At 33.0% G+C, this 11,333-nt stretch overlaps 1 protein-coding gene across 1 annotated transcript; it reads left to right on the forward strand.

The window, feature by feature from the left end:
• The first annotated feature begins 1,382 nt into the window (after nt 1–1,382).
• Nucleotides 1,383–10,510, forward strand: LOC107171783 (uncharacterized). Its single transcript, XM_089223695.1, has 3 exons — nt 1,383–1,819; nt 4,398–5,608; nt 9,653–10,510. Exons 1-3 carry the CDS (start codon nt 1,764–1,766, stop codon nt 10,072–10,074), a joined length of 1,689 nt encoding a protein of 562 aa, XP_089079821.1. The 5' UTR covers nt 1,383–1,763; the 3' UTR covers nt 10,075–10,510.
• Nucleotides 10,511–11,333: the final 823 nt, after the last annotated feature.

The raw sequence follows: 11,333 nt of genomic DNA on the forward strand, positions 1-11,333 counted from the left end.
AGATTATTATTATTTTTATTTGTAATGGTCATTACGCGACTATGATTCTTGCTACAGTCTATGCATCGTTCATAAAACTTTCAATTAAAATTTCAGTCACTTAGATGAATTCACAAAATAAATGTTTTTAGAATTTGGTACTCAACAATTAGGCTGTAAATAATGTTATGTTTTTTTAGTTGTTTTATTATTTAATTAAAACTGCTCTTTGTTTTCTTATTCGATAATAACTTGACATTTTTAATATTTTTATAGTTTGCATTATTCCAAAATATTGTTCTTCGTATTATGATAACCACATATAAATATATTTACTAAACATATAATATATTATAATATTTTATTCTTTGTGTTTCATGTTTTGCGTTATATAGCATTTTATTGCGATAGTATTTAATTTAGTTTAATGATGTATATGGGTAAGATTTAATGTATGTTTCTATATTTGTATAATATATCGAAATTATATGGATTTGAGAATATGAAATTGCAAAATAAATAATTTAAAAGTAAAATATATGTTTATACATTGAGTAAAATTTTTATATTTTTAAAGGATTATTTGATCTTTGACGGGCGAATGGTTTTATGTTAATATTGAATCCATCCGCATTCTAATGTATAGTTTCATTCGTAGAAAAGTGTACGAATACGAATGCGAGTACTCCATAAATGTAAATGGTAAGTCTATAAAAATATAGCGATAGTGCCTATCTAAATTTGAACAGTAACTTACGGTCTATAATATGTAAGTTTATATAGTGTTAAAATAGTTAAGAAAATGCTGTGACAAAAAACATAAATCATATACCAACCGTTTTTGACAGAAAACCTAACTAAAATTTGAGTCATAGCACTTGTATAATATCATGATGTACTTTTTTTTTTTCTATACACCCAATAACATCACCTGTATACCATAATATTATAATAGTTCCGCCCCTAACAGCAGCTTACGATAAAATCAATTTCGTAACGTTAATATCAAAAAAAAAAATACATCGTTATCAGTGTATCAAATAAAAATAATCTTTTGATAAATTATAATATCCACATCCCGCAGAAATGAACAAGAATATCCCATTTTCACGTTCCAAACCTTATATTATAGGTGTTGAATTAACCTGCATCTGAAATTGGATTCCTCGTTCAACGTCTGTCGCCGGCGCCCTTCCATACGATTTTTGATCCCATCGACAAGTCCACTACACTATCAATCTGTATGTATTTATAATACTAATAATTAATTATTATTATTATCATTATTATTAACTACGATTATTATTATGACATTGTTTTCACTGAACTATTTCACTCAGATAACACGTAAAAGCAAGTGATAGCAGTAGCGGTGGTGGATGGGCAAGGCGTATATATAAGACGAGAAAACAGACCGGTCACTCAATGCGCACACCTTGGTTGTGTGTTCACCATGTTATTATTGTAGATCGACCTCGAAATTCAGTCCGTGTCCTGTCTGCTGTTCAAGCTTCTACTACCTAACCAACCAGTATTCGATTTTTCTCTCTCAGTTCGTTTATTTCAGTTTCATTTTCAATTTCAGAGTGGTCTCCGTGATTAACGTTTCCGTTCGATCAGATTTTGAGTACGGTTTAACGTCGCAAAGTTCGTATTTTTCTATTCCGTGTGTTCAGTTGTATTTAAAAATACATATGCAACTGTATTATACACTTCGCCTTAAAAGTTTGTAGTTTGTAGTCCAAGAGTTAACTATAATAGTTGGTCGTCTTCAACTTAAGCACATGTCGGTCAGTGGCGAGCTTCAGATTACAACACAAGAAATGGTCGATACAGAAGCGTGAGTATAACATAATATTATCTTAATCGACTCATTTTTTTCTCATTACAGGTAAAAGCTTATTATGTAGATGCATTTTAATTCACTTGAAACCTAAACAAATTGCAAAAATATCTGTTTAATATAATTATCTGATGCATTACCTATATTGTATATATATTTTTTATTTTTAGGTATTCTTTCGATCGAATATTAAATTCGCAAATATTACGGTTTTTAATGTAGGTTTTATCTTTATTTTGGGTTTTGTTTTGATCGACGTTATTTTATAATGATAAATGTCAAGTTTAAAGGACGGTTGTAAAGTTATGTGTGCATGTGTGTTTGTGTTAACATGTTTATGCCGAAACTCTGTGGTCGGACAATATGTGGGCGACGATGATATCTGATTGGCGCCGAAATTTGGCTGATAAATTATTTGTTTTTCGAATACCGTTTAGATTGCTTTATAACATTAATTGTGCGTTATTGCCACGTACATTATTTATGAGTATATAGAGTATATATGAGAATACTACAATAAATCATATGTAGAACTGTGAACCAATGTTATCGACTTTGATGAAATAATAATAATTGTTACACTAACCTTCAATAAATCATTAACGGGAATATCTGATAAGTTTAATATACATTGTTACTGTGTAGACATCTAATATGACTGATCATATAATGTTATTGTATTTTATTCTTCTCAACGTGTAAGCATTGTTAATTATTAGTTAGATTTTTTACTGTCTAGAACATAGTATAAGATTTTTTCTTGAAATAAAAATAAAAAAAATCCTGTTTTATGTATCATTATTAAGCGAAATCGATTTTTATTTAATCTACAGTCATCCCCTGCTACAAGAGAGACCCCACAGGTCATTATTAATAGAGTAGGAGAGATGAAAGGAGAGATAAAAGTATTACTTCAAGTGGTGGGTGAAACGATAAAATAGACGGAGAGAGCCTGAAATTAAAATTAAAATTAAAAAAAAAAAAATTAAATAATCATGAATCTGCAGTGTCCACATACTTGTAAAAAATAAATATAATACGGGTATATCCACTAGAAAAGTGAAGTCCTTATAACATATCCTTTCTGGCATCGCGTAACGGGAAAACGTTGAAGAGTTAAAAAAGAGCATCATTTGTATCCTTTCTAAAAAACTTTTGAGATTCCGCCACGCTAGAAATCGAATATAAGGCTCGACCCATAGTTTTCACGAGTTGTTGAATGAACATCGACATAATATCTTTTAGGGGCTTTTTTACACTCTGGCACATCAAAATACTCGTAGACTTGATAATAACTTTAGAGTACAATCATGATCATATAGTTATAATACGCGAAATCAAACGGTTCTTTTAATGATAATTTTTAATATAAAAATAAAACTTAATAATGTACAATTTAGGTGAACATTAAAATTCATTCTAAAAAGCTAGGGTCGTTTAAAGGTTAAGTAAGGCACTGATATGATGATAGTTAGAGGTGCCTCAGGAGTTAAAAATCACAAGTATAACAGTTGATACAATGTGAATTCAAATGAACTTTGCCATATTTTTCATCAGCTAGTGTAAGTACAAGGAATATTTGTACTTAAGCCGTTCGTCACTGTCTACGGATATGATGACTTATTGTTTTTCTTTTTACGTATTTTTGAACTTATAAAATCCGAAGAGAAATACTGAGAATTACTAAAAGTTTATTGTAGTCACTGAAAGTTTATCGGTACCAAATTGAGTGAAAAATTGTCTCTTTCATTCTTTAAAGTTGAAATGTAAAAAGTTTAAAACTCTTAACGGTTAAAATCCAATCTTAAATGTCATATTACAAAGAGATTTGTGAAACGTTTTGACAACGTTTTGCGTAAAAAACTGTTATTGACAGTATCGGGTTTATTTTATAATATGGAAATAATAAATTGCTATTTTTTCTTCATACAATAGTTATTGAGATGTTTAAAGCTGTGATTTTATAAGTTTTAAATAGCGTTTCATAATGATTGAACAACAAATAAAGGTCAATGAAAGCCATATAAACACACTTGGTGTTTTTTTTGGTAAACTATGTTCCAAATGAAAAATATTATGAACATTCGCATTTACTGAACAAATTAAAAGTCTAAAATAGGAGTAAAATTGTATGTGAAGATATATAAACCGATATATTATATCAACTTAGACAAACTTACGATGGTTGCTCATGTATACATGTGTTTGTCGGCTTTAAAATTTTGGTCATATAGGTAGGTACTAACAATATCTCTAAAAATATGACTATTTCAAAATATAACAGGTACCTTTTCACAAGTAATAATCTATAAAATGCATATATTTACATACGTATTTCAGTGTATTTGGTACTAATTTACGCAAAATGTAAAATAATATTACAAAAATAAGTAAAAATTAATTTATCTATATTACCTCCATACGGATTATCTCGTACCACCTTATAACTTTATACATACCAGTAATGGTACGACAGTATGTGAACCACTGGAATACATGATTAGTAGATAATTTTATAAGAACTACCGTTGTATAATAATATATTAATACGCAGTTATCGGTTATTTGTCCACAGATCGTGTCCAAAATGTGTGTTCGACCGTCTGCCACCGGAAATGATCCGGTTCATATTCCGAAAGCAGTCCACAGACGATCTTTTGCAGGCGTCGGCCACTACCGACCGGTTGTACCGAGTTGCACAGCACCACATGTACGTTTCGGAAGGTGCGCTGCTCGTGCGTGGTGGCCATGATACTGCGGCCACAGTAACGCGAACGTTTGACGTGCGGAACGTTACGGCGCTTTACCTGGTGGACGTATATGACTTTGACCGGGACGTGCCCCGACAACTTCGGCGGCGCGACAACAGCGGCGAAGACGATGGTGAAGACAGTGGCGAAGACGTCGGTGAAGACAGTGGCGAAGACAGCGGTGAAGATGCTGGTGTAGACAGCGGTGAAGACAGTGGTGAATATTGCGACGGAGATGACAATGACGACGACACCGAACGTAGCGACAGTAGCAAACCAGCGTACCGTGGCCGCCGGACGACGTCATCGGCATTGGAAGTGTTGCATGTGGGTTACTGCCGGGATGTAAATTACGGCAACTTACCGGTTGATGGTCTGCGCCGGTTGTTATCCGGCGTCCGCGCCCGGCGGGTGTGCTTCAGCAACGTAGTGATGACAGCTGACGACGTGGCCGACGCGGTGTCTGCTATGCTTGAAGCTCACGATGACGGGGACGACGTAGCTGTCAATGAAAACAATGGCAACGACGATGACAGTGGTGATGGCGGTGACGGCGGTAACGATATCGACAATCAGCCGCCGGTACTCAGGTGCTCACACGATCGTGCAGACGACAATCGGGTGATCGAGCTCATGAATGACGTCGAGCGCACGTGTGCCGGTCTGCTTTCAGAATTCAGGGTAACGGTCCGGCGGCCGGTGCCGCATGCGTACGCGGTCTATCCGATGTCCCGGTGTGGGAGCGCGGCATCCGTCGGTGACTGGGAAGACGCGGCGGCCACAGCAGACGCTGCGGCCGCCGTGGCCGCCGAGACGCCAGAAGACCTTCTTGCGCTTACCGCGGCCGACTGTTCCGGGCTGGGCCCGTCCGCGTACAAGCGGTTGGTGCCAGCATCTCGTCGGTTGCGCCGGTTGACCATGAAGGCCGCGCGGCAAATAGACGACGACGGGTTCAAGGCCATAGCTGGAATGCCTTCGCTTCAACACCTTGACATGGAAGGCATGGCTGATGTAACATCCGACGGCCTGCTCAGCGGTAAGTTGAACGTTATTTTATTCAAGTGGACACTAATACACACTGTTATGATTTGGGTGGTGGAAGTAGAGTAAGCACCTCATAATTTAATTATTATGAGTCTCACAACGATCAGACATATGATATTATTATCATATTATCACAATAATTATATAGGTTTAGGTTTGAAAACGTTTGATGTTCTGTATGTAATAAAATACAATATCTAATCTCTAGAGTAGGTTTACAGGTTATAAGAGTAGAGTACCCTGCAGTAAACAAACTAATTTACAACAACATGTTATGTAATTAGGGGTGGTTCTGGTAATAATAAAAATCATTTGAGGTATTTGTTAAAAATTGATATACGTCAAAGAATTGTTTGACGTAAGCTAATTGGGAACAATTTAATGTATAAATAATGACTTTACCTCTGTAAATAATAATTATAAAATAAATTTCGTATGGACACGATTAATTACGCAGTAGTTTTAATAAGGAAACAAAACTATATACACATAATTTTGGCCTTTTGGAATATTATGGGTGGGATGTATACATCATCCGATTGGAATGTGATCATCAGAAGTGTGCCTGTACCGAAACATGCGTCATTTGATCGTTATGGGTTCTATCGTGAGCCGGTATCGATATAAGTTCCGATGGGGGGGGGGGGGGGGTGAGAGACGAAGAACTTATATCACTCAAGAAAAATAATATGAATTTAAAATTTAATAAATATTAATATGATAATAATATTACCTAATTACCTAGTTGCTTAATTAATTAAATCATAATATATCATACAAATGTTACTTACATTAATTATCTCAACATATGTTATATACCTATTGAGATAACACTAAAACTTAATTTAGCATTTTATAATAATTTATTTAGCTCTGCTTCTATAAATTTTAGGTACTTATTGGAATAGGATCTAATAACCTTTGCCTTTGTATTAGAAGAGCCCAATGCGAAGACCCATATTCAGATAGGACATACTAGAGCTAGCGAGAGCACTTATTAATTTATCAAACTTTTAATTTAATAATTATTTTGAACATGGAATATTTTGCGTTAAATAAGCATTTAAAAAATATTGAGTTGAATTGAATATCTGGGCTTATAGAACAATTTTAATTATTTTAACTACCATTTCTGTGTTAAATTAATTAATATAGACTTTTTTTTAAATATTTTGATAACATTTAATTTAAATTACTATTGGACTTTAGCTTCCTTACAACTATACAACTATACGAGTCTCTTCTTTTTCTTTCAATGGTGGTTAGTACGTTGGGTTGCTACACATTAATGACAAAACAGTTTATTCATAGACGTGAGTCATAAATATGCCAAAGTCATCGCGATTTAACGAGTTTGGATGTATAGTACAAATCATGTTGATAAGGCTAATTAGCCCAAAAGTTAAGGCGATTAGCTTATACTAAAAATGGTCGGTTTCATACTGAATTCTCACCCACCTATGAGTACAAGGGTATTTATAACATTAAACTCTGTTCTTAACTTTAAGAGAAAGCACACAATTTGGAATAATGTTGAGTGTCATGATTTTACACGGGTAATCGTGAATCGACGACATGACATACTATAAGACATAATATCTGATACCAAATAATGACACAAAATTTCATTTTTTTTTTTTTTTCATTACTTTAATGCTATTATCGTTATTAAACTAATTACAATATAATTATTAAGTGATTCAACAAGACGGAAAATAGCCACGGTAGATTAAAATTATTAAACCCACGTTAATTTTTTGAATTTACTTTTAAAATAAATTCTTGAGGTATGCTGACGCTGGATATAAGTGAAATGTTTATTAATATTTAAATTTTGTTAATTGCATTTTAACTTGTAATCTACGGCCGTCCGAAATTAAAACAGAATAAATACATTTAAACAAATTCAGTCTTTAAAAAAAATCGTAGAATTTATTGGTATTGCAATATGATTTTTTTCAACGATTTCCAAATAATTATGATATTAATTATTTTATTATTATGCATCGACGCGAAAGACACGAGATACGCGATTGTCTGCACTTATCCATACAGTTTTTTCCCTATAGTCTGTCTAAGTCATTGTGTTACAATTATATTTTTATCATGCATGAATCAATAATAATCGCGTTATAAGCCACTCAAACATTGAAAATCGGCTTAAATTTATAAATATAAATATGATTAATATGTATAACATTTTGTTTTGTTTAAAAACACATATTTGAAATATGACTGGTACGAATGTGGCATATTATTATCACCATAATTAACTAGAGTGCCCAACTGAATTTCAAAAATGCATTAGAAATTTGAATACAGAATCACAGTATCTAAAGTGCTACTATTAGATCTCGGAGAAAATGTTCTACACAATATTAAATGCATAGTCTGAAAATAGTCATGAGCCTATTACCCGTATTTATAGTTCAAATTATGTTGTAAATCGTTTTTCACTGTTCTCTTTCCAATAAAAAAGCAGTGGACTCGCCACTACAAAACGCATAATAATATCATGCAACAATATTGCAATATTTTAGTAGAATTGATTGATCAAGAGCCGGACTAGGTGTTTCAAGATCGAAAAATAGTATTTTCAGAAAAACTTATATATATATATATATATTATTATATTGGGTGGTGTTCAATCAGGATTATGTGAAAAACAAAAACTAGACAATCGAATAAAGGCCATTACAAATCGATTTCAACAAACCCGGAACCAAGTAGGATGCACGTTACGAGTACATCTTTGTGTCCTTTTATATAGGTCGTATATTTTTTGTATGCTTAAGCGAAGTATGTATTATTATCGTGACTTCAAAGAAATCGTAAAACTGCACAGACAGTTGTCCTCCATATTTTTTTCGTATTCTCTAGAGAAAGTACAATAGACTTCTGTAATCTATATATTTATAATATTATTGGCTATTTCGTGAATAATATCCATCCTGAACATAATAACCGATTTCTAAAGCACTATTTTATATAATAATAATATATTACGTACATACAATCGTAAATTAAGTTTGTTTCAGGAAATTTTCTTCATGTCCGATAGGATATTTCAATTTATATTATGATTTTTGTACTTAATGACATCGATTTTTTTCGCAATGTTTTGTACGATTATTAAAATAATATATTATATTATTATTCTACTCCATTGATAACTTTACTGTGAACAATAAAATTGGTTTCTGCTATTGTACTGAATCACAGTAATTTAAGAATAGGTACTCTGCATATCTATCAGAGTCTGAAATAATATATATTTTTTTTAAATACACACGGGGTTATTATAGTTACTTTTTAAAATAAAAAAGATGGTATTTTTTATAAATTTATATTTAAAAACATAAATAGGTACCTAAATGAAAATTTATTCAGTTATAAATTGGGATAAGTACATTGTTAATTTTTGTATTAAATGTAATATATAATATGTTATAGAAATTGAGTGACTTAGAGAAATTAGTTTAAAATAACACTAATGAGTGCGTATCTTCTAGTAATACATTTTATGATTCAAACAAAACAAACAACTACGGTGTATTATGTATAGTTGATTTGCAAATCGTTTTTCTGATTAAAATTGATTGGTTCATTCAACGTCTGATACACGAAATATCAATGTCTATACGAATATTTTTAATGATGCACGCGTTTTAACGGTGTATTTCGAAATTTTCCTCAGACTTTTAGATTATAATATAATATGCAAATCAATGTGGTGCATTAAGTAGGATAGTATATTCTTATAATTAATATTATATTATAAATTTGAGTGTATCGATATACGTAGGTATATCAATTTAATATTGAGCGTTTTAAGGATTTACACGTGTGGTGTACCTGCAGCGATACGTACCAACGCGTATCGGACCCAGACTTTGATACGATTCGGTGCGTATAAATATTTCGATACGTATCAAATTTTTTCTCATTGAAAACCATTGAATGTTACGGTCGCGTTAATAATATTATATTAAATATTATTGATGGACATTACAATATTGGTTTATTCGTCCCACAGGTCTTGTGAGCGCCGTCGGACTACAATCACTGGGCCTGGCCGACTGTCCGTACGTGACGGACGATGTTCTACGCCGGATCAGTGAGATGAGACAGCTGCGTAACCTCCGGCTGGACCTGACCGACTGCGACAAGACGACGGCGGCCGGCGTGACAGACATGCTGTCCGGCTGCGAACGACTACGCGAGCTGGACCTGACGCTGCCGTTGAATGCCGACTACGTGGCCGCAGCCGCGTCTGCAAGCCACCTGGACCAGCTCCGGACGTTCCGGCTGACATTCGAGCGGCTATCGTTTCAAGACCACCTGGATGACCAGCCGACTGACCCCGATTGGCAAAGTTCGTTGGCCGCTGGTTTCCGCGACGATGTCGAGTTCAGTGTCCGGCAGATGTTCACCAAGATCACCGTGACGGTCGACTGACTGGTTGTGCGTATTAGTTGATCACAATGATCGTGGCATCATCACCATCGTTTATCTAAGCTCACCATTTATTCCCATACTACGTAGATATCGTGATGATTGGCGCGCGCGCGTACACACACACACGCACACATCTAAGGTTGGCTCTATATGGTCATCGAAAACTATTGTAATTTGTAAATAATACACACTCATTAATACATAATATAATATATATTTTAATAATGTTATCCATATTTTATTATATTAATCATATACTCCTATACATATTTTAATATTGTCATGTTATTATTATTCATTATATACTATTTATAATATATCTATCGAAACTAGTCAAAAATTAGTTATTATCAATATTTTTTTTGTTTAACTTGTTTCATTTTTTTTTCATTTGAAAATAATTGTAAATACCTATTATAGCCTTAATGATTGGTTTTTTGTTTGTTTGTTTGTTATGAAATATATTTTGATTCCTGTACAACCACATTTCGTTCCATTAACATCGGTTGATCGAACACCGATGAAATAATAATAATAGTATGTACTTGCATAATATTATGGTAATATTATAATATTATAATATTATAATATGCTCGTATTGCGAAGTTATTGTCTATCGGTCTGTACTCGAAAACTATGAACAACTTTAGTACCTAAGACCTCGTTGTTGTTATACGACGAGTTCAATAATTATTAAATTTTTAATTACATCATTTAACCAGCAAGAAGTAAAGAACCTAGTCTCCCCCTATTCATTGTGCTTCATTGCTATTCGATAAAAGTGATAATTTTACAATAACATGACAATTTCAAAAAAATTTGACCTAAAAAAGATATATAATGTAATAATATGGTATACGTATTTTTATATTTTAACTTGTTAAAATGCATGTGAATTTTTTATTATTATATCTATCTGTCCATATTATTATACTACACCCTGTTAACTTGGTGTAAAATATTTTTTTGAACATGTTATGGATAGGTCTTGTATAAATCGTGTAATAATATTATATATTATTATAAAATCATATATATATATATATATGTGTGTGTGTTGTTACTTGCAACAAGACGTCTTTCAGATTATAGAATCGACGGGTATTTATCACCAAATAAACACGTATGACGTATAACGACATGAATATTATAAACTTAGTTCTCTCCTGTCGTACCGGACGCAATATTGTCGGTCAGATATTTGCTGCAACTACCAACGTCACTGTAGACTACATTTTGCAGCACAACCAGCTGAACTC

This window comes from Diuraphis noxia, unplaced genomic scaffold (assembly GCF_037042655.1).
Source record: "Diuraphis noxia isolate RWA-SAM2 unplaced genomic scaffold, SU_Dnox_SAM2 contig0003, whole genome shotgun sequence".
NCBI lineage: Eukaryota > Metazoa > Arthropoda > Insecta > Hemiptera > Aphididae > Diuraphis > Diuraphis noxia.